This window comes from Microtus pennsylvanicus, chromosome 10, assembly GCF_037038515.1.
Source record: "Microtus pennsylvanicus isolate mMicPen1 chromosome 10, mMicPen1.hap1, whole genome shotgun sequence".
Lineage (NCBI taxonomy): Eukaryota > Metazoa > Chordata > Mammalia > Rodentia > Cricetidae > Microtus > Microtus pennsylvanicus.
In genome coordinates this window covers 82,573,999-82,597,265 of record NC_134588.1, presented here as the reverse complement: position 1 = coordinate 82,597,265, position 23,267 = coordinate 82,573,999, and the positions used below count along the sequence as shown (strand labels likewise).

General features: G+C 46.8%; 2 protein-coding genes across 6 annotated transcripts in view; one reads left to right on the top strand and one right to left on the bottom strand.

Moving 5' to 3' along the window:
• Positions 1–5,559, top strand: part of Anxa11 (annexin A11) — a 43,668-nt gene extending 38,109 nt beyond the window's left edge. For 2 of the 4 annotated variants that reach the window (XR_012912093.1, XR_012912094.1), the window contains 5 exons: positions 1,967–2,062; positions 2,973–3,031; positions 3,202–3,324; positions 4,641–5,181; positions 5,343–5,559. Coding sequence is in view for 2 of the 4 variants with exons in the window: in XM_075988799.1 (XP_075844914.1) it covers positions 1,967–2,062; positions 2,973–3,031; positions 3,202–3,324; positions 4,641–4,700 (338 nt within the window). In the remaining 2 variants the exon portion in view is untranslated. Of the gene's footprint in view, positions 1–1,966; positions 2,063–2,972; positions 3,032–3,201; positions 3,325–4,640 lie in introns of all 4 variants that reach the window. The other 2 variants (XM_075988799.1, XM_075988800.1) reach the window with 1 other exon arrangement.
• Positions 5,343–22,926, bottom strand: Plac9 (placenta associated 9). Of its 2 annotated transcripts, none has more exons than XM_075988801.1 (4): positions 22,686–22,926; positions 10,176–10,273; positions 7,541–7,664; positions 5,343–7,188 (listed from the first exon to the last, which is right to left on the bottom strand). In XM_075988801.1, the coding sequence occupies exons 1-4, from the start codon at positions 22,780–22,782 to the stop codon at positions 7,178–7,180; spliced, it is 330 nt and encodes a 109-aa protein (XP_075844916.1). In that variant the 5' UTR covers positions 22,783–22,926; the 3' UTR covers positions 5,343–7,177. The 2 variants fall into 2 exon arrangements, with proteins under 2 accessions (XP_075844916.1, XP_075844917.1); XM_075988802.1 differs by having other exon boundaries at positions 22,728–22,917.
• Positions 22,927–23,267: the final 341 nt, after the last annotated feature.

Below are 23,267 nucleotides of genomic sequence, written 5' to 3'. Positions count from 1 at the left end.
GTAGACCAGGCTGTCCTCACACCTATAGAGATCCATCTGCCTGCCTCTGCCTCCCGAGTGCTGGAATTAAAGGTGTTGCCCGGCTCAGGGCATGCGGTAATGGAGTGTGGATGAACACAGATGTACTCAATCAACATGTATTTGTTGTCTTTTTTTATTGTTTGAGGATTTCTTATTCTCATGTAATATGTTTTGATCAAGTTGACCTCTATCCCCTCCCCTATCCATGCTCCACTTTTTCTTCCCAAGTTTATGTGCTCTCTTTTGTTTGTTTTGGTTTTTGAAACAGCATCTCTAGGTAACCCTGGCTGGCCTCAAGCTGGCTATGTAGACCAGGCTGGCCTCAAACTGGCTGTGTAGACCAGGCTGGCCTCAAACTGGCTATGTAGACCAGGCTGGCCTCAAACTGGCTGTGTAGACCAGGCTGGCCTCAAACTGGCTGTGTAGACCAGGCTGGCCTCAAACTCTAATCTGCTTGCTCTGCTTTCTGAGAGCTGGAATTAAAGGCATGTGCCACCACACCCAGCTATGTTATTCTCTCTCTGTCTCTCTCTGTCTCTGTCTCTGTCTGTCTCTCTCTCTCTCTCTCTCTCTCTCTCTCTCATCTATACCACTTAGTGTCACCAGTACATTGCTCTGTCCATTGATGTAGTGCCCTCTACTGGAGCATAGGCAGCTTCTCCGAGGCCACATTCTTAAACCTGACTCTCCAGCATCCGTCAGTGGGCTCTAGCGTTGCTTCTTCTTGTTGGAGCCAGCAGCTTGTTCCGTGGCACTCAACAGCTCTTGGGTTTATAATGAAGGGTTTTCAGCATGACAGAACAATGTGGGTTGTTGTGTCTGAGTGGGTCATGGCTCACAGTGGGGTAGAGCAGGCTGGGAATGTGGAGATTTGCGGAAGAGAACAGAGGGTGTCAAGATGGGTAAGCAGACCGACTGCCCTGATAGCATAAAACTTAAGGCAGAGGGTGTGGCTTCCTGTGAGCTGCACTAGAGCAGACCCAGGGCAGAGGTGAAGGAGGCAGGACTTCTCGTGCAACAGTACTGGGCTGGGCCTAAGCAACGAGAATGTGTTTTCTTAGAGTTTTTGGATGCCAGTAAGCTTGTTAGGATTGTTTTCTTCTGAGGCTTCTCTCTCTGGGTGAGTCTCTTGTTCCTGTGTCCCCACCTGGTCTCCTCCTACATAGATGTTCATAGTTTGTGATGACATGCTGTCCAACAAGCTCCTGTGTAAATATCATTGTCAAAAAAATATACTAGGGGCTGGAGAGATGGCTCAGAGGTTAAGAGCACTGACTGCTCTTCCAAAGGTTCTGAGTTCAATTCCCAGCAACCACATGGTGGCTCACAACCATCTGTAATGAGGTCTGGTGCCCTCTTCTGGCCTGCAGGCATACAAGCAAAACAGAATATTGTATATATAATAAATAAATAAATAAATAAATAAATAAATAAATAAATAAATAAATAAACTAGGTAGTGACATGTGTAGTCCTAGCTACCTGAGAGGCTGAGACGGGGGTCCCTTAAAGCCAGAGGGTTTATATGATGTGACTCCATCACACACAAAAAACAGAAATGCATTTGTTATGCCAGTGTAGTGAAAGGCGTAGGTCGGCCCTGTGTGACTTAAATAAACTCAAAACACATTGACATACAGGAGCGTGGAGTCCTCTACCACAGATCCTTGTTGGTTACAAAGTCCGTAGTACTTAGTGGGACTTGGAGAGGGCTGTGGTTGTGTGTGAAAAGTAAAAGGCAGAGGCCCTGAGTCAAGCCATCTCAGACCGAGATTTGTTGGTCCACATACATACCTGACCTCCTGTTTGTGGATGCCACTGATTAGCTAGGCTCAGGTCCTGCCATCGTGGCGTTTATCCTGGGGTGCTGAGGGTCAGGACTGCAACATGGAAATTCGAGAGAACATGATTCAGAATATGACATGTTCCTTCTACTTTCCTCCTAGTTTTCAACGAGTATCAGAGGATGACGGGCCGAGACATTGAGAAGAGCATCTGCCGGGAGATGTCTGGGGACCTGGAGCAGGGAATGCTGGCTGTGGGTAGGTGTCTGGAGCTTCATTTGCCTGCCTGCCCGCCCACTGGGTGCTCAGTGTCCTGTGGTTGAAGGTGGTGTAGCGAGAGAACCACGGAATCTGAGCTCGTTAATCCGAACCATCTGTCTGGTGGGAATCCATGAGTCCCCGGCCTCTGGGACAGAGGAGTCTGTGTTTGCAGTGCTGCTCTGCAGAACGGAGCTACAGTGTGGGCATTAGTGGGGGCCTGTCCAACTGCTCTCCTGGAGGAAGGTGACTCATATCCTGCCAAGTTTCCTCCAAAAATACATCCGTGCAGGCAATTGTCAGCTGTCTGATAGAAACACATGGAAAGATTTTTTTTTTTTTACTTGCAACAGCAAAACAGGGCCCGTTCTAGGGAATGCTGGCCGAGCTTCCAGCATGGGAGTGCCTCTCACAGCGCTGTGCCCTCTACAGAAGGCTCTGGGAACCTCCCCCTAATGTGGAGTTGGGTTCTTGCCCATCAGCCCTCGCCAGCTCTCTTTATACTCGCTAGGAGACATCAGTTTGCCCATTTCTTTTAGTATGTTTTTCTTGGCTCTTTCTGACTAGAACAGGCAATAGATCCTCATTTCCCTGCATGGTCTGAGAAAAACACCACGTCCCCTTAGCCTTCCTTTTTTTCCATGAGGGTCTTTCTGTTTGACCCCCTCATGCCTAGGCACCCATGAAGTTGGTGCCTCTTTTCATCATTAAGCCCCCACTCTGCCCAGTCCTGGTGGTTTTTGCCCAGTGATGCCAAGAAAGGGGTTAGGTTGATGGTCCTGGTTCGTGTGGAGCCATATTCATGGGATCAGAGCCAGCAGGAAAGAGAAGTAGGTAGGTTGTGCCAGATTTGATGTCCAGTGTGTGCCCTCCTTGGTCCTGCAGACCTCATACTGTGTTCCTTTTGTAGTGAAATGCCTGAAGAACACCCCCGCCTTCTTTGCTGAAAGACTCAACAAGGCTATGCGGGTATGTAGTGCTTGTGTCTAGGGATCCCTGATCTAAGACATCTTAGAGTATTCTGGGTCTAAGGGGCTCACAGGGGGCTGAGTGTAGAAGATTCGTGGGAGGGACTGGGGCCTCGGAAAGTGGGAGGGTGGGAAGCTCCATTGCATACTCTTATCTCTGTGACTCTTCAGGGAGCAGGAACAAAAGACCGGACTCTGATTCGCATCATGGTGTCTCGAAGCGAGATTGACCTCCTGGATATCCGAGCAGAGTATAAGCGGATGTATGGCAAGTCACTGTACCACGATATCACGGTACGGGCTCGGGGGCCAACAAGGCCCTCCCTGTCTCCTTCCCCTCTCCCTATGTTTGGCCTACTGGGCTTCTTCATCCAGTCACCTCCAAACAGATCACAAGATCCTGAGGAAAGGGCAGGTCACAACCCTGTGACCCCATGTTTCCACCCTCTAGGACCCCAGTACTTAATAACTGGACAGGCTTGTCTGCCAATGGCATAGAGAAATCTCAGGCCTTACTTCTTCCTGTCCCTAACCTTCAGAATCCCTACCACTCTGTGAAGGTTTGGTCCACCAAGGAGAGCTCATACCTGTGAAGCTCAGGTCTTGTTTGCTGCATGAGGCTTTTTCCCCGTTCACTTTACAGTGGAGACCACATAGGTAGCTCAGCCCTTGGGTCAGCCTAGGGTCTGATCCTGGCTGTTCTTACTTGGTTAACCTCATGAACCTGAACATTGTCTGCACACCACCCAAGCGATGACCAGCATCTTTAAGGATTCCTCCACAGGTGGTGGTGGCAGTCTCCACAAATGCTGGAGGAAACACTGTGTGCCGGATTTCAGACTTGGCATTTGATATCGTTGGGCTTGCTGATCTCCATCCCTGTGCTGTGGGATTGAGGCTGTGGGTAGGGGAGAACTTGTCATTACTGTCAGATTGTGGCCAGGGTACTAGTAGGCTCTGACAGCTAAAGAAGCCACAAACCTTGCCTTCAGAGAGCTTAGGGTGGCAGACAATGGTCTGAAATTAGCTAAGCCTGAGCAACAACACTGGTGGAGAAGGCACAGTGGTATTGGGCAGAGATTGGGTGCGACAATAGTGGTGTCACCATGGGTGTTCACAAAGATGACGTCCCCAGGGACACAGCATTGCTTTACAGTAGAGCCCCAGTGTGGCTGCTCTAGGGAAAGAGCGTGCTGAGGAGCCTGGGTGGTGGTCCGTAGGCCGATTAAAATGCTCTGGGTGTTTATTTGATTCAGTAATAGGTGAGAGATAATGTGGATATGCATGTGTGCGCGCACACACATACATGTGGAGGCGGGGTCAGCACTGAGCATCATTTCTCGGGAGCTACATAAATGCTGGGGGTTTGTTTGTTTGTTTTGAGGGTCTCACTGGGACCTGAGGGATCTGCCTGTCTACACCTGCCCAGTGCAGGGATTAGAAACATATGCCATCATGCCTGGCTTTTGGCTTTCATTTTACATAGAATGTGGGGATCACTGGATATAACTTGTTCGAGCAAGTGAGGACAGGCCTGCCTCTCCACGAGGACACTTGGGCCTTCTGGTGGCTTTGCCTCCCTTAACTTTCACTCTTGTTTCTGCCACCAGGGAGACACTTCTGGGGACTATAGGAAGATTCTGCTGAAGATCTGCGGTGGCAACGACTGAGCAGTGACAGTGGCTCTCCTCTGCCTCCTGCTGGCATTGGCAGGGAAAGGCCCACAGAGTGTCCTTCAGTTTTTCATATTCTCTCCAGTATCCCCAGACACACCATTTCTTCCCTAGAATCACAGCCCTTTCCTTCTGGTCCCTCCTCATCCACATACTGTGCCGAAAAGGCCCAGCTGGGCCAGAGTTCTCAGGCAAGCCATGTCCCTGACCCTCACAGCTTTTTGCTGTTCAGAATAGATGTTTTTGCTCTCCTGGCTCCTACAGTCATTCCTCATCGCTGTGGCTTTGTTGTAGACATGTGATTTTGTATTTTTATTGGTAAGCTTTTTTAAAACCATCTTTGCCAGGCAGATGCATATGAGTGTGTTTACTATATACATGTTTCTAGGAGTGGTCAGCGGGTGGATATCCCGTCCTTGCTTGGAGAAAGGGAGGTCTTGTCAAGGTACTACTGTGTTTGGTAAGAATGTGTCATGAGGTTTTTTTTTGTTTTTTTTGATTTTTCGAGACAGGGTTTCTCTGTAGCTTTTGGTTCCTGTCCTGGAACTAGCTCTTGTAGACCAAGCTGGCCTCGAACTCACAGAGATCCGCCTGCCTCTGCCTCCCGAGTGCTGGGATTAAAGGCGTGTGCCGCATGAGTTTTGTTTTTTGCCAAATTCACTCTTTTTTTTTTTTTTTAGAAAAAGGCCAAGAAATCATTTGTTCCATCTTCCATGCAAAACCGTGCCCAATAAAGCCAGTCCCCTGCAAGTGACTGGGACCCTTGTAGTTTGTACTGTGCCTTAAACCTGAACGTCTGTAGCCAAAAGCTGTTTCCAAATTAAAGTCAGCTAGCTCTGGAACATTCTGGAAATAACTCTTCTGGTGCCAGCTTGTTTTCTTCCGCTTTATGACTCAGAGATTCCGGCCCTGTTAGTTAGTGCAAATGGATGTGTTGAACTAGAAACATAACACTGTGGAAATCCCAAGCATAAGCTACTGGCAGGGATTGTGTTTGAAGGACTTGCAAAAGATGCTCTCCAGATCCACACAAGGCACAGATGCCCAAGCCAGATGGAGGTGGTAGAGTTAGTTCCCTGAGTGAGGTGGAAAGAATGGCTGGTCACCTAGGTCCTGGGGGTGGTCTCAGGGAGACTAGTGATGAGAACAGGAGCAACCCAGGGAGGTGCCCCAGCCTCGTGTTCCCTTGGAAACGCCAGTCAGAAGGGCACTTGGCTCCAACCCTGCAGGTTCTCTGCTCGTTGGTGTTCAGAGCAGGGAACTAGCAGAGATAATTTCTTGGATTCTTTGTCATATCCAGGAGCATAGAGTTTTCCGCTTGCTGACTGGAGGTCTCCCCTCACTTCCCCTATGTTAGAAAGCTTGGGATAATGACACTCCGGAAAGACAAGTGTCTCTCTGGACTCCTGGGCCCTGGCTAGAACCCCAGAGAAGCCTCAGCTGAGTGGCAGCTGCTGGGGCACCAATCCTCGCTTCTCCCCCACAGTGGGAGGAAGAATGACAAAGTGTCTGAGCTAAGCACCAGGGTTGTGAATTGCATTAATCGCCCAAATGTGCACACACCCCAAAGACCCTTGAACAGACAGGTGATACAATGGAGTATTATTTAGCCACTCGAAGGACTGACACGTTCTGCAATGTCCAGTGAAAATCTGATTTCACTCGCAGAAGCTGCCCACAGGAGGCAAGTCCAGGAAGGTAAAAGGTTTCTGGTGTGCTGGGAGTGGGGAGAGGTGGAGGGGGAAGTGAGTTCTGGGGTGCTGAAAATGACCTGGAATTACTGGTGATGACTTTGTCACCCAGTGAGCACTAGGAAGCACAGAGTTGGTGCTGGTGACAAGAGCAAGTTTTGCTGGGTGTACACCCGTGGTCCCAGCTTAGTTTGCATGGTGCATCCCCCTTTCCCACTGCAAAAGGTGAATTCTATGTAATGTGAACTTTGTTTACCGAAATAGATTTTTTTCTAAAAAAAAAAAAAAAAAAGGCTGGAAGTATGTTTGGATTCCCAGTCAGGGAACAGGATTCTTAATGGGCACACAACCTGTCACCACCAGGAGGGCAGAGTGGGGGATCACATGAAAACAGATTCTGATGCGGGGGATGGCTGGATGGGACCCAGATGATTGTGTATTTCTGGGTGGCACTACTGATGTTTTGTGGCCACAGTTTGAACAGCAATGCTACATAAAGGGCCTTCTGTGTCCTGTTACCATCCTGGGCCTCAGGTGTCTCACTTGGTGTGAATCCGTTTCTGCGGTCTGTCCCTATAAAGATGGCCAGGTTATCCAGGTCTGTGGGCCAGAACGACATGTGGGGTTCAGGGTGTAAGGCAGAAGGAGTTGGGACTGTGGTTACAGAGGTCATTGTTAGCAATCATGGGCCCCAAGTAGTAGCATTTATTTCACACAGGTGGGGCAGGAAGGCAAGAAGCCTGACTTGGTTCTTCAGTTGCCAGGTTCCACTACCCCTGATGGTCAGAAGTGATCTGTAAGAAAAGGGGGTGCCCCGAGTGAGCAGCAGAGGATGCTGAAGAGGTATCCTTGCTGTGCCCAACAACTTCCTCCCTCCAGCTTCCCAGTCCCTTGGGATAACAGTACCAAAACACAGGACTCAAGAAAGAATCTGGGGGCTGCTCAGAGCATCAGTAGGATGCCAGGGCCCAGGGTGACAATAGACAGAGGAGCACGGACCAGAATACTTGAAGACGGTGTGCTACCCATTCCGTCCCTGGGGGTGCATAGCATCCCCTGAGTTCTGGCTCCACCAGTGTGATGGAGCTGCCAGTGGCCCTAGAGGACAGACCCAGCAGGTGACCCTCTGCCACCTGAGCCACTCACCACCTCCTAGCAGGTCCGGTTCTGGGCTGAAGGGCCCTGGGGGTAGATTCGAAGCCAGTTCCTCCAGCAGGCCCAGCAGGCCCGTCACTTCTGTCTCCAGGTGCTCCGCTGTCTTCTCCACCATCTGCAGTGGGAGGACGGGGCAAAGTCAAGCACAGGGGTTTGGGCCACCTTTAGCTTAGCTTAGTGATATCCTAAAGAAATTCCACTGTGCCCCAGGTCCCAGCGTAATGCAGTGGAGAGGGAACTGGGTGCTGGGGAATCCTGGCCCTCACCCAGTCAGCACCATCACAGGCTGCCCCCTTCAGCCCCTGAAGGACCCCCTGCCCTGGCATGCAAAGGGAACACCTTTTTCTTTGTTTGGGACTTGGCAGCAATAGTGCACATTCCTTTTGTCACACTGCCCCCTCGTGGCATCTTCGTTACAAGACAGGTTTGGGATTTTAAAGTTTTCCTAGGGATTGCTTAAAAGGACGTGTGTTGCTGCAGGTCCTGCTGGCAACCTAATAAAAGTTCTTCCCCCTCCCCCCCGGAGACAGTTTCTCTGTGTAGCCTTGTCTCTGTAGACCAGGTTGGCCTCAAACTCAGAGATCCACCTGCCTCTGCCTCCCGAGTGCTGGATTGAAGACCTGCGCCACCACTGCCCAACTTCAGAACAGAATATCAAGTACATTACAATAGCATTCAAAGGTTAAAAACTACATGTTATTTTGGTGGTTGATGTTTGTAAGGTCAAAAGTCAGTAGACTGAGACAGGAGGATCACCACAAGTTCCAGGCCAGCTTGGGGTACAGAGTATGGTTTGTCTCTCTAATAATTGTTTTATCATTATGGGAGTAAGGGAGCAGAAAGGCCAAATGTCAGTCTTAGCAGTGTGTGTGTGTGTGTGTGTGTGTGTGTGTGTGTGTGAGAGAGAGAGAGAGAGAGAGAGTAAGGGAGCAGAAAGGCCAAATGTCAGTCTTAGCGGTGCTGTGTGTGTGTGTGTGTGTGTGTGTGTGTGTGTGTGTGTGTGTGTGAGTAAGGGAGCAGAAAGGCCAAATGTCCGTCTTAGCGGTGCTGTGTGTGTGTGTGTGTGTGTGTGTGTGTGTGTGTGTGTGTGTGTGTAGAGGCACACTCACTATGGGAGTGAGTAGAGGTCTGTTCTCTCTCCATTTTGAAAATTCTGGGGATTAGGCGAGGCAATAGTGACAGGAAGATCTCTGAGTTGGAAGCCAGCCTGGTCTAAAGAGCCAGTGCCAGTCCCAGGACAGTCAAAGCTACACAGAGAAACCCTGTCTCCAAAAACAAAAAAAAAAAAAAAAGAAGAAGGGGAAGAGAGAGAGGCCTGAGGCTCAAACTTGGGTTATCAGGCTTGACAACCAGCACCTGGTCAGCCACCGCACAGGCCTTACCTTGGCCTGGAGGCAGGAGTTCTTATGGCAATGATTAGATTAGGTTGAGTGGCTAGTGAGCCCGAGACCCTCCTGTCTCTTCCTTTCCCTACTGTGCTGGCATGCCACTATGTCTCACTTTTTTTGTGGGTCCTGGCGATGAAACCTGGGTCCTCATGCTTACATGGCAGGTGCTGTACAGACTGAGTTATCCCCCGCAAAAAGCAAAATTTCAATATCTTAGGATATGTACTTATTAACTCACTAAGAAACAGTCTACCATCAGGCCCAGTGATTGCTGCCATCCTGACAAGACCAGCGCGTATAGGGACACGCTGAAGGGGGGGGGGAGATCCGTGCCTGTGGTCCTAGCGCTCAAGGGCAGAGCCAGGACGACTGCCATGAGTTTCAGGCCAGACTGGTTTAATAGTGAGTTCTAAACCAGCCATGGCTACATGGTAAGACCCTGTGTCACCAAATAAAATTAATAATATTTTTTTTAAAAAGGCAGGCAATGTGTGGCACCTGCCACAAACTCTAACATGTAAGTTAAATCCCTGGGACACACATGACAAAAGGAAAGTAGTATGGGAAGTCCTGTATATGTGTTGCTTTTATTGGTTAATGAATAAAGCTGTTTAGGCCAGTGGCTTAGCAGAATAGAGTAAGGGAGGAATTCCAAGCAGAGATAGAGGAGAAAGTAGGTGGAATCAGTGAGAATCCATGTAGCTGCTGCAGGAGACAGATGATTCTGCTGAAGCCTGCCAAAACTTTGCCGGTAGGCTACAACCTCATGGTGATGCACAGATTAATGGAGATGGGTTAGATTAGGATATAAGATCTAGCTATAAATATGCTAAAACTATCGGCCAAACAGTATTGCAATTGATATAGTTTCTGTGTGTTTATTTCTGGTCTGAGCGGCTGGGAAATAAATGAGTATGCCTCCGACTACAGGAAAGAATTTAAAAGTTTCCAGGAATGAAGATAAAACTTTCCCCCACATAAATTTATGAACTCCAATTTATGGTTCATGGTTATTCCACAAAATTTGATGGTGGAACTTATACCTTCTCCAACTTGGAAAAAATATCAGGCTGGGTGTAAGTGATGCTGAGAGGTAGGGTGTATAACACATCGCTCAGCTGAACATCCTAGTTAGAGCGGCTGAGAAACAGGCACTGGCCTGCGTTTCCTGACGATCGTACTGCACAAAGGCTGGCAGATGGCCATGAAGTTCACAATCCCTCCCATGCCCTTATTACCTCTTCCATGATGTCTAAACGGCCTTGTATAGCCACATGTCTGTCACAGCCTGGGCTCCAGGCTAGATCTTCTCTGGAGGAACCAGGGGACTCAGCAGCTGTAGAGAAAACAAGCCTTGTCACTGTGGGGCCATTGGTTTCCTTGTGGCACTAGAGAGTCCTGTACAACACCAGGCTTGAGTGACGTCGGTGCTGAAGTCAGACACAAGGACATGCAGAGGGAGGACGAAGATGACCCACCACCCTAACTACTGTCTCCAGAACCAGGAGGGCGCCATCAAGTAGGCAGTGTTTAGGCTGGGTAAAGTCAAGACAGGGAAGGTTTGGCTGCTTGCAAAAGACATGGAGAGATGTAAATATTCCTTGGACAAACCATCCAGGGAACTGGAATGCCTGCAAAGAACCAGGTGGGTGGGCGATTCAACCAGCACAGGGTCTTGGGATCAAAACCAAAGGTAGCACATGGACCCAAGGCCTCCATGAGCCTCCGTGAATATTTGGAGGGAGTGCTTTGAATTTCAGATCTAGAGAATGTGGAGGGATGCAACTTTAGAGAAAGGCAGTGACGACAGGAGTCCATGTTGAAGGAATAAGTCAGACAGTATCAGGTAGAATCCAGAGAGGAGACTGAGCGGCCTCGGCACTGGGAACCAGTCAGTCTGAGCTGCTGTACACCATGAGGCATGCTGAGGATGTCCTGACATGAGCCTCATTTTGTACTCCAGGAAACTCATGCACAGAGGGTGAGAGGTCATGCCCAAAGCCACACTGCTAGTGAGAGAGGACCAGATATGTAACCTACTGTAGGGGCTGTTAATCCCACCTGGTTACCACTACCACAATTTTTGAGACAAATTTGAAGTAAGCTTTATTAAATACTGGCCAGGACGATGGACACTGATCAGGTCCCTACCAGGTATTCCCTGAGTATGGTGCCAAATTATGTTAAGTGCTTATAAAAGCAGAGCCTACAATTCTGCCTTCATCAAGTTGGGGGCAAACATATATCCTGACACACTTCTGCCTATGTACCTCTGATGGGGAAGCTTTGTTAACCAATTATTTTCAAGAGGTGGAACCAAGTTAGGGTGTGGCTTTCTGGGACCCAGAGAAAAATGGGTGCACGGCCCAGGTGCTCTCTCTGTGGTTCCCTTGCGTCACAGCTGAGCTTGGACTTCTCGTTCCTGTTTCTTAAGTTTCCCCCCTTATAATAAATAAAAATATAATTGTTTATCTTTTAGTTAGCCTGGTTATTTCCCAAATCGAGCTAATTATTACAATTGGTGTCAGATGCTCTTTCTGATGATATCACCAGAAAAGTGGGTAAAACTCTGGGTAAACTATCCTGGAGTTTGGTACGTACTGATGAGGCAAAATTTTGTCTTTGTATGTACCTTTTGTCCCTGGTCATTAAATTCAATAATTTCTTCAATCTTTTCAAATCTTTTTTACTGGCGCCTTTTGTAGAGTTTGGATCTCCTGTCCAGTGTTCTGTTTTAATGCCCTCAATGAGGATTCCAAGGTGTGAAGTCTGTCCAGTGAAGATAATGTCTCATCCTTGAACATAATTTTTATAGCATGCATATTACCTTCCTGGAGAGACATTCAGTCAGTCAATCTATCATAACCCTTCAACAGAGTTTGCTTAATACACTCAACAGTACAAATTCTCTTAGACAATGTCTCAGTACTCTCTGTCATTGACTGGGTTTTATTTGTCAAATTGGTTGTATCCTTCTCCAGAGTCCTGAATGTCCCTTTTAGTTGGACACTCTCAGTCTGTAAAGACTGTATCATTTCTTTTTTTAAAAAAAAATTTATGTATTTATTATGTATACAGTGTTCTTTGACCAGGGACAAAAGATACATACAAAGACAAAATTTAGCCTCATCAGTATGTACCAAACTCCAGGAAACTTACCCAGAGTTTTACCTGCTTTTCCCGTGATATCATCAGAAAGAGCATCTGACACCAAATACCCTAAAGTAGCCAAAGAATATACATGGGAGTCTATATGTATGACTGATTTAAAGGAAATTAAACATGCAATTTGTATCTTATGAAATACATTCATTCTTCATTAGGGTAATGGTCAAAATGTGGGCTTCAAGCAACAAAGCAATGCCACAAGACTCGATTCAATTTTAGAGCAACAGAGAAAAGCAAAAGGACTTGAGATTTCCCAAGATCAAATTCTGGGCAAGGGACTTTACTCTGATCCTCAGGATCAGGCCCTTTACAATGAACACACCTTATCTCTATGTAGCACAGCAGCTTTAAATGCTTGGGACAGGATTCAGAAACCAGAAAAGAGATCATATATTAGGGTTAATCAGGGTCAGAGAGAACCCTTTAGTGATGTTTTCCAAAGATTAACTAAGCCTGTACAAATAGGGGTAACAGACACAGAAGCTAGACCTGTACTAATTAAATCTTTGTTTGTTTTTTTTTTTTAAGAATGCCAGCTTAGAATGCAAAAGGATTCTTGGGTCTTTAAAGGTCAGATCAGCACCAATGGATGAATGAATCTTGCATACAATGTATGTTGAGATACTTGACTATAGTACTAAAGCTTGGGTAGAAGAAGCAACTTCCAATGGTATGAGGAGACATCAAAATACCAAATGTTTTAATTATGGTAGAAAAGGACATCTGAAAAGGGATTATAGACAAGGAATTCCTAGGAATAATGTCTCCTCTGGAAATGGCAAAAATAGGAGGACTCAGCCTTCAGGTATATGTAGGAGGTGCTGCAAGGCCAACATTGGACTTGAATCTAGGTCAACAAAAGACAGACAAGACAACCCAACACCATTGGGAAACTCCTTGGGGGGCCTCTTGCAGACCCCCATGATGAACGTGGTCCAATCATTCCCAGTTACTGTGGAGAACGTATCTAAAAATCCAGTGCCTATTGTAAAAACCCATACTGGTCTAGATGACGGAATGGATGTGGAGGATGAACCAAACACTTCAGTAGGACATAGGAAACCTATATTCTGGCAGACTTCTGTAAGTGATCAAAGACCAAAGCTAAGAGTGTATATAAATGGCATTTTTATTGAAGGCTTACTAGACACGGATGCCTCTTCAAGAGGTAGATGTTCAGTTCCTAGAAACTGGAACCCTATCTCAAGTAAAACAAAGCATGAGATGGGTCTAATGCAGAGGGCCAAAAGGACAGAGAGGGAGACTAAGGCCATATGTAGCTAATATTACAGTGAATTTGTGGGGTCGTGACCTATTGCAGCAATAGAATACCCAGATTAACATTCCTGCAGCCCCCAAAACTTATGTTTCTGGGGAAGATATTAGAAGATATTATAGCAAAGGTCACCAGCCATTTAGGCTGTACAAAAACACAAAAAAATTGACAAACCTTCAGAGGTACTAAAGGCCCTGCCTTTAAAATGGTTACCTGAGAAACCAATATGGGTTAAACAGTGGCCTCTAACAGAAGAAAAGCTGCAGGCTTTAGAACAGCTGGTACAAGAGCAACCTTCTCTGGAGATAAGGGCATTCTGCCTATATAGGTGAAAGTGACTTAGAAGCCAGGAATCGGACTAGTTGTCCTGAAACAATGGTTCCCTCTGACAGGAAGCTGGAAGACAAACAGGCAGAAAACAAGGCAGTGGGAAATACAGGCCAGGCTTCCTCTGCATAGAAAAAAGAGTACTTACAGGTAAACATCACTGGGGAAGATAAACTGAGGTCCCCAACAGCCTATCAGCCTGAGCAGCTGAAGAATTTGAAAAGACCGGTAATACATTTGAGGGTCCAATCATTTTGTCAGTATTTTCTTTGAGCTCTGGATCCAAAAATGTGCCAGAGGGTATTAAGTGGAATAACTGAACAACCAAAATAAAGTCCATCGAACTGCTTCGCAGAAAGATGGCGCAGTTAATTGAGTCGTGCGGCAAGCCTTCCTCTTTGTCTGCCAATAGTGCTCAGTGACGTTCCATAGGGCAGGCACCCAAGCTGACTTCAAAAGCAACACATAAACAGAAGGACCTCCTACACCAAACAGGAAAGCAGCTAGGATAAGTGGTGTGCTGGCTACGTTTGTAGAAATGGATCTTCGGGGGCTGGAGAGATGGTTCAGAAGTTAAGAGCACTGGCTGTTCTTCCAGGGGAGTAGAGTTCAATTCTCAACACCCACACAGTGGCTAACAACTATCTATAATGAGATCTGGTGCCCTCTTCTGGCATATTATACACAACAAATACATTTAAAAAAAAAATGGGTCTTTGAGAGACCCATATTAGAATATTCCCTGCTAAAATGTTAGCCTTAGACTTATTTCAAAATCACCCAGGCCTGGTGGGACAGCAAGAAGCATGACGGGGCATTCACAGCAAAGGTCCTGGGAGTGTATATATATGCTTTTATGTATATAGCTTTATTTGTTTATTTAACTCATTTTTAGTTTATGTGATGTTTGTAAGCGCAGTATATACATGCAGTGTCTGAGACGGTCAGAACAGGGCATCAGATCCTCTGGTTCTGGGGCTTCTGAAAAGACAGTTGTGGGCCTCCTTGTGGGAGCTAGAAATTGAACTCAGGTCATCTGGAAGAGCAGAAAGTGCTTTTAACTGCTGAACCAGCCCTCGGACCCAGACACTTAAATTACATGTATGTGGCTGCATCTGTGTGCTGGATACGTGCATGTGAGTTCAAGTACCCATAGAAGCCAGAAGCGGGCATCTGATCCTCTGGAGCTGAAGTCACAGGCAGTTGTCAGCCACCTAATATGGGTGCTGGGGACTGAATTAAGGTCTTCCAGATGGGTGATACACACTCTTAGATGCTGAGCCATGTTCCCTGCCCCTTGCGGTTTTTACACTATAACTCAGTTGCCTGGTGGGATTGTTAGCTAAAAACAGAAGCCATGATGGGCTGAATGGACAGATATACAATGGTGGGGATGAGGAAGAGATCCTCAGTCCAGACCTCCCTTCTGGAAGGCTGCGCTCCGTGATCTGCGATGGCCTTTGAGAGACAGGAGAAGAGGTCCAGACTAGCCTTAGTGAAGGGACTCCACATTTTGCTTCAGCTGAAGCCAGGGGCTCAGCCTGGAAAGAGTTAGTTAGAAAAGGCAGGGAGGGCTCTTCTTACTCGAGGGTAGGCTGTTTTGGGAAGATGAGCCTGTTCTGGTGGGAGTCTGCATAGACACCGTCTCTGTATGCTCTGCTAGGGGCCTCCAGCCAGGTTACTTGAGCTTGCTGAGATCCTTTACCCAGTGAAGGCTGTGCCTGTGGGTGTCTTGAGCAGCAAGCATCTGCTTCTCTCTACTGGCCTCAGGCACTGTTCTCCAGAGCTGTGATGAGGTCTAACTTGGCTTCAGAATCCCTCAGGGGAAGAGGCTGGAGTGAGGTCGCTCCCCTCCGCCCTAATCCCTCACATCTGGATGGAGCTGTGATCTGAGCTCATCCAGGCCTCCTGGAGACTAGTCTGACAGAAAGCTTGGAGCACAACCCTAAAAACTGTCCTGCACAAAGAGCTCCCTCCCTGAAGAGAGCCTCAATATAGCTCTGCTTGGAGACACCATGAAGATCCTTCTCAGCCTACACCCTCAGCCATTAACTTTCTGGCCTCTGTAGTCTCCTCTACCATGCTGGCTGGGGTTGGATTGAGGCTCTGTGTCCCAGAAAGAGGCTGGAGCTTGTCAATATTCAGAATTTGCCTGAGGCCTCAGAGGACCAAGTTAGGTTGAGTAAGCAGGGGGAGGGGAGTCTTCTTTGGTGAAAAAAAAAAAACTTAGGCAAGGCAAAAATCGGGCTCTCTCTCTCTCTCTCTCTCTCTCTCTCTCTCTCTCTCTCTCTCTCTCTCTCTCTCTCTCTCTGACTGTCAGGAAGTTCGACTACAGAAAGGCCAGAACGCTGTTAACTCACTGGACCCTGAGCCAAGGTCCCTTCCTCCTTGGGCCTTGGGAGCCCCCTTCCTCCCTCCTTCTGCCCTCCCTACTCTGTTAGTTGGAAATGGATTTCCTAGGGTATAGGGTTGTTTTCTTTAGCCTGGCTCTGATTAAAGCCTTGTTTGTACCCTGGATGGTGACCATGGGTGAAGCAGCATCCTGTGACGAGGGGAGCCCAGAGATCAGGAGAGGTGCTGGACTGGCTGAACTAACTAAAGAGGCTTGGCCACCAGTTTGGTCTTCTATATGGCCCCACCCAGTCACGGCCCTTCCACGGCAGGCACCCAGGACTCACGCAGTGAGGAAGTATCCACACTTACCATCAAAGCTATATTCTATTTTTACCAGCAACACTGGCCACTTGGGGTTAATGATATTTGACCACATTCAGTATAATAGGATAATAAACGTTACCACATCCAGTACTTGTATAAATATTTGTGATGCGTTCAAAACCACCGGTGGATTATGATTCTTAAAAAGAAGTGGAATGATATTTTAAAAGGATTGTATGAAGAAGTCTGCATGGAACTGCTCTGGCTGAAAAAGGCCAAGGATCCCTAAGCCCTTTAAGAGAGCTAGATTTCAAGATACCTTTTGTTTTGTTTTTGTTTAGGGAGAGGCGTGCTCTATCTCCCTCTTTTGTTTGGAGTCTTCTTCCGGAAATGAATTTGAGACTCCTGGGACACTGGGAAACGTGTCTGTGTCCTTCCCATGCTTTCTCTTTGGGGCTCAGTTAGTGTTTTCCTTGGGATGCAAGTAAAGCTGCAGCCTATGAAGAGCCCCTGTCAATCAATCGCCACCCCCTGACTATCTCTCTCTCCTGTGTCCATTCAAAACCAGACTGGCTGAAGGGCAGGCTCTGAGGCAGCTCTATTCCTAAGGCTAGACATGAGCCCAGATTCTGTCTAGCTACCCCATATGTTTTTAAACTACTAATTATAATAAACTAACCCTCTCCAAATCCCAGGAAGCTGAGGCCTCAAACCCACCCAACTTAAACCTCACCAGCCTATAATCGGAACTCAGAGGCACAGTCTATGGGGTGTTCTTTACTTCTCACTCAACTTCACGTTAAGTAAGAGATCTGTCTGTTCTGCCCTGTCTTCTTTGCTGAGTTGCTGTGACGCCACACCTAAAGGTGCTTGTGAACCACAGGGAGGATGCCACAAATGAGCTAGGGTAAGGTTAGTCTTTGCCAACTTGATACACACTACAGTCACCTACGGAGAGGAACCTCAGTTGAGGAACTGACCCTTTCGGGTTAGCCTGTGGGAGAGTTTGATTGACATTTATTATCTTTTTCTTTGTTTTTTTGAGACAGGGTTTCTCTGTGAAACAGTCTTGGCTGTCTGGAACTCGCTCTGTAGACCAGGCTGGCTTTGAACTCATAAAGATCTGCCTGCCTCTCTCCCTCTCAAGTGCTGGGATTAAAGGCATGTGCCACTGGGCATTTTCTTGATTAATGATGATATAGGAGGGTTTGGCTCTCTATGGGCAGTCCTACCCCTGGGCAGGTGGTCCCAGGTTCTATAAGAAAGCAGGCTGAGCAAGTCAAGGAGAACAAGCCAGTAAGAAGTGTTCCTTCACAGCCTCTGCTTCAGTTCCTGCCTCTAGGTTCCTGCCTTGAATTCCTGCCCTGGCTTCCCTTAACGGACTGTAAGATGAAATAAACTCCTCTCCAAACTGCTTTTGGCCACAGTTTATCACAATAACAGAAAGCATTGACCAGACAAACAAATATAGGCTCAGGATGATGGAGCACGTTTGTCAGGGAACCCCTTGCTCTGCCTCGTGTGGAGCCTAGAATTTAGTCAAGATCACTTGGATCAGGTTCTAGGATAGAAGGACATCTCTCTAGAGCTAAATCTATGCAGAAAGTCAGAAGGTACCGTGTTCTAGAGGGGCTTTTCCAACAAGGACGCTGGGGCATCCCTGACCTGACTAGATCATCTGCTGCATACCAGTTCCATTTGTTGGATCCTGGCTTTTGCTATTCTTAAGATGGACATAACCATACTCTGTCTTCTAAGTTACTATTGCTTGGTGGTCCTTTATCATGCCAAGCTTTTTGCTGAATGCATATATGTATATGGCATTTAATTCTAGTTTTTTTCCTTTTTTAGTTTTCAGGGTATAATATAATTACAACATTTCCCCTCCCCTTTACTTCCTCCAAACCCTCTCTTATACCCCTCTTTGCCCTATTTCAAATTCATGGCCTTTCCCCATTAATTTTATTATATGCATATGTGCATATACCATATATTCCTAAATGTAACCTGTTCAGTCTATATAATGTTACTTTTATGTATGTTGTCAGGGCTGACCATTTGGTATTAAATAGTCACTCTTTTTTTGTTTCTTAATCCTCTGGCACCTCAGCCTTCCGTGTGCTGGATTATATATACTCCTCCACCTTAAAAAATAAACCTTTTTTGTTTTGTTCTGTTTTTCTACATGGAGTTCGAGGTGTTCCTGTAATCCCAAAACCTGAGAGTCTGAGGCAAGAGAATTTCAAGTGTGAGGCCAGCCTGGGCTACATAGCAAGTATTTGTCTTAAAAACAAAGCAAAACCCCAAATTATTATTATTATTACTTTACAAAATCAAAAGTTTAAGTGACATACGAAAGATTGCATGGCGGAAAGGTGGTGGTGACGGGATTGGCACCCAACCACCTGGCACTTCTGTCCCTGTTGGTGGTGTGACTGTGTAAAGGAAGTTCTACACTGGGGCTCTCCACTGTCTCCCCTTGTAAGAAATAAATAATCATGTTTAATTTCCAGAGCATTTTGAATTCAGTGATGATAGCACACACCTTCAATTCCAGCACTCAAAAGGCAGAGATGTGCTGATCTCTATGAGTTCAAGGCCAGCCTAGTCTACAGAGTGGATTCCAGACAAGCCAGGGCGGCATAGTGAGTCTCTCTCTATCTCCCTGTCTGTGTCTCCCTTAGACTCCATGCTCACAGGCATCCACGCACGCATGCATGCATGCATGCACAGGTCCTTGTCTCCCTTAGCTCACAGCTAGTGCCTGCTTCTTGGGAGCTTTTTAGTTTATCTTAGAGTTGAAAAGTTACAGAATAAGCTATGTGACTGAGCCCCTCTATCAGAAGGGAGAGCATCTTGAATTTCAGGTTCATCTTTGAACATCAGATAAGGCTTTGAATCCTGAACAAATAGATTGGGGAATCTGGAGAGGTAGTGATACTAGACACCAGGAAGGTTGTACTTCCCTAAAGAACTTAGCTGATGAGGAATTCATACAATGGAAAAAAGAAAACATCTTCAATAAATGGTGCTGGAATAACTAGATGTCAACATGTAGAAGAATGCAAATAGATCCATATCTATCACCATGCAGAAAATTCAAGTTCAAATGGATCAACGACCTCAACATAAAACCAGCCACATTGAACCCCATAGAAGAGAAAATGGGAAGTAGCCTTGATTGCATTGACACAAGAGACTACTTCCTAAATATAACTCTCAGACACTGAGAGAAACAATTAATAAATGGGACCTTCTGAAACTGAGAAGTTTCTGTAAAGCATAAAACAAAACAACAGCCTACAGAATGGGAAAAGATCTTCATCAATCCCACATCTGACAGAGGACTGGTCTCCAAAATATACAAAGAACTCAAGAAACTAGACATCAAAAGAACAAATAATCCAATAAAAAATGGGGTACAGACCTAAACAGAGAACTTTCAACAGAGGAATCTCAAATGACTGAAAGACACTTAAGGAAATGCTCAGTTTCTTTAGACATCAGAGAAAGGCAAATCAAAACAACTCTGAGATACTATCTTATACCTATCAGAACAGGTAAGATCAAAAACACTGATGACAGTCTATGATGGAGAGGATGTGGAGTAAGGGGAACACTCCTCCATTGCTGGTGGGAGTGTAAACTTGTACAGCCACTTTGGAAATCAGTATGCCGGTTCTCAGAAAACTAGTAATCAATCTACCTCAAGACCCAGCAATATCACTTTTGGGTATATGCCCAAAGGATGCTCAATCGTGCTACAAGGACATGTGCTCAACTATGTTCATAGCAACATTATTCATAATAGCCAGAACCTGGAAATAACCGATGCCCCTCAACCGAAGAATGGATAAGGAAAATGTGGTACATTTGCACAATGGAGTACTGCTCAGTAGTAACAAATAATGACATCTTGAAACTTGTAGGTAAATAGACAAAACGAGAAAAAAAAACGATACTGAGTGAGTTAACCCAGACCCAGAAAGAAAAATACAGTATGTATTCACTTATAAAGCAGATATTAGACATAAAGGAAAGGCTAATCAGTCTATAGTCCACAACTCCAGAGAACCTAAGCAACAAAGAGGACCCTAAGAGAGACTTACATGAATCCACCTAGGAAGGAGAAAAAGACAAGATCTCTTGAGTAAATTGGGAGTGGGGGAAAGGGTGGAAAGGGAGAAAGGAGGAAGGAAAGGGAGTGGGGAAAATGTATAACTCAAAAACAAAACAAAACAAAACAAAAAATCTGTCAGGAGGTTCCACCCTTGCTGTGGTTCAGTGCAGGGGGAAGGCTGGCCGTGCAGACAGGGTGAAGAAAACATAAACAAAACACCAAAAAAAGAGTACTTACTGTTGGCCTGGTGGTGGTGGTGCACGCAATCCCAGCAATGCCTTGGGAGGCAGAGGTAGGTGGATTTCTTTGAGTTCTAGGCCAGTCTGGTCTACAGAACAAGTGCCAGGACTGTTTCACAGAGAAAGCCTGTCTTGAAGAAAAACTAACTAGCTAACTAACTAACTAACTAATTAATTAACTAGCTAACTAACTAGCTAAATAACTAGTGCTTACTGTTCTTGCAGAGTACCTGAGTTCATTCCCCAGCACCCATGTGGTGGTTCACAATCATCTGTAACTCGAGTTCGCGGGGATCCAGTGCCCTCTCTGAGTTCCACAGGCTTGCACACAGATGTGGTGCACGTACATAATCTTAGACGTGCACACATAAAAAGTAAATATTTTAAAAAGAGGAACTAACTAAGCTCATAAAAAAGAAAGCAGGCAAGTGGTGGAGGGACTTGCTCAGAAGAAAGTTTCAGTGAGGGAACGGATGGGGGAGGAGTGTGAGAACGACAAAATTCATCACATGCATGAAATTGTCAAACACATAAACTTAAAAAATAAACGCAGTGCTTGGACTTTCCTTTAAAATAACCCCAGGATGACAGCAGAGGTGAGGTTGCTTAATTAATACTTATAGTATAATTACATTTTAGTAATCCATTTTTATGTCATTTTAAACTCTATTTTTTGTATCCAAATCATTTTCATAGTCAAAAGTCATGGAAAAACTGTACCCTACAGTATGTACAAGGAAAGTATTGGAAATATCTTCAGAAAGTTAAGTGCTGGGATAGTGTCTGAAGATTGAGAGAGTTTCTTGGAAAACTCCATTGGTACATCTATCCTTTCTTCTTAATCTGTTGGAATGAACATGCATATCAGAAAGGAAAGCAATGTTTAAAACGGTTGTGGCTCAAAGGGGCAAGAAAAGCGATTCATAGCAGGGACAGCTCCTTTCTCTGGGAGGCACCAGCTAAATCCTGCTCCCCATCTTTACCACCCATGCAGAGCTGACAGAAGAAGTCTAAGAGAGGGGAGGAGAAAGGAGCTTGTGCCTTGTGAGTAGACTCTGAGTTACACAGAATGCCAGTCACTCCTTAACAGATAGGGAAACTGGGGCTAGAGGGGTTGATGATCTGATAGAATTAGTGTTTGTTCCCTGGTGGTGGGCACGGTCTTTCTTACACTCCCGGAAGCCATGCCGTGACATGTAAAGCGATTCGCCCCATAGGAATTACTTCCTATGGAAGGGAGTTAGTCTCCCTTCTCTGTGTGGGCATCGAAAAAACAGTCAGAGCTTCACCCTTAGTGCCAGGCATTTCTGCCTGACTGGAGCAAGAACCCAAGAGAGCCAGAGGCCTGAGGTTTGGTGCTGGGTCTGCCCTGGCACTATAAGGCCCGAGCCCACTCCTTGCCTAGACCACTAGATGAGCCACAGCCCTTGGATCGTTCTGGAAAACTGGAAGATGGCCCCCTCACCTCACTATAAACCCCTCCAGCCTCCTGGAAGGTGAGATGGTACCTTTATTCCATTTATCTCCTCAATGGTGGTGCTGACCCTACTTGGATCACTGACCCTTTTGACTCCTCTTCCTTCACGACGCCCTTTGAGGTCCTTCCCTGGATGCTCCGGCCCGAGGGCAGCCACACCCTGCAACCGGACCTCCGCCCAGGCTGCCCGCGCTCTCCTAGGCATCCGGTTGTCACATTTGCCCCAATTTTTCTTTCCCGGTTTCTTCCTGCATTCCCATTTCTTTCCTTCTTGTTTGTGTTTTTCTCAAACTCCCTGCTCTAGCTCTCGTCCAGACGCGTTATTCTCAAAGCCTCTTCCGCTCTCAGTCCCTCCTCTCTTATTCACCTCTTTACTCGATCTCTTCCCTTTTCTGTACAGTGTTTCTATCTTCTGTCACCATCACCTTTCCTTCCCTCCCCTTCTACCGGTATCTCTGTCTCCGGTTCCTCTCTCATTCCTACCTCGTCGTCCTGGGGTGTCCCTGGGTCCCTGATCCCACTCACCCGCCTCGACGCCGAGCAGAGCGAGCCCGGCCAGGGCGCAGAGTAGCGGCTGCATGACGAGGAGCCAACCGAGCACAGCTTGTGTGTCCGTAGCCGCCTCCCCGGGATCACGCCCGCCCGGCCCAAGGAAATGCAGTTCCAGCCAAAATTCCTGGGCGGCTCCGGGTTTCTGGCTCCAAAGAACCCGCCCCCTTCAGAAGCCCCACCGAGAAGGCCCAGCCCAGGATCCCATCCCAAGGCCACCTCTCCTCCGGGACAGACCTTCCAGCCCCGGAGCCCACCTCCAGCCTTGGACCCCCACAGAGAAGTGGGGGAGGAGGCTGCTTCTGGGGCCACTACTCTGAATAAGCCTATTCCACAGACAACCAGACTGAGGCCAGAAATGAGGATTTTCCTCTGTGTCCCTCCCAGGATCGCGCAGGATCTGAAAGCACTATCTCTGAACCAGAAAATGAAGGCTCAGGGTATTGGACAGAGGAAACTGAAGACCTAGCGCTGCCGTCCACAGAAACTCACTGATAACGACCATTTAACTCCTTA

Excerpts from the sequence above, each read along its gene's own strand:
- Plac9 (XM_075988801.1), bottom strand. The coding sequence starts at position 22,782 with ATGCAGCCGCTACTCTGCGCCCTGGCCGGGCTCGCTCTGCTCGGCGTC. Across the intron at positions 10,274-22,685 it reads GGACACCCCAGGACGACGAG|CTGCTGAGTCCCCTGGTTCC; the intron begins GTAGGAATGAGA and ends TTTTCTCTACAG. Across the intron at positions 7,665-10,175 it reads GTTTAGACATCATGGAAGAG|ATGGTGGAGAAGACAGCGGA; the intron begins GTAATAAGGGCA and ends CTCCCACTGCAG.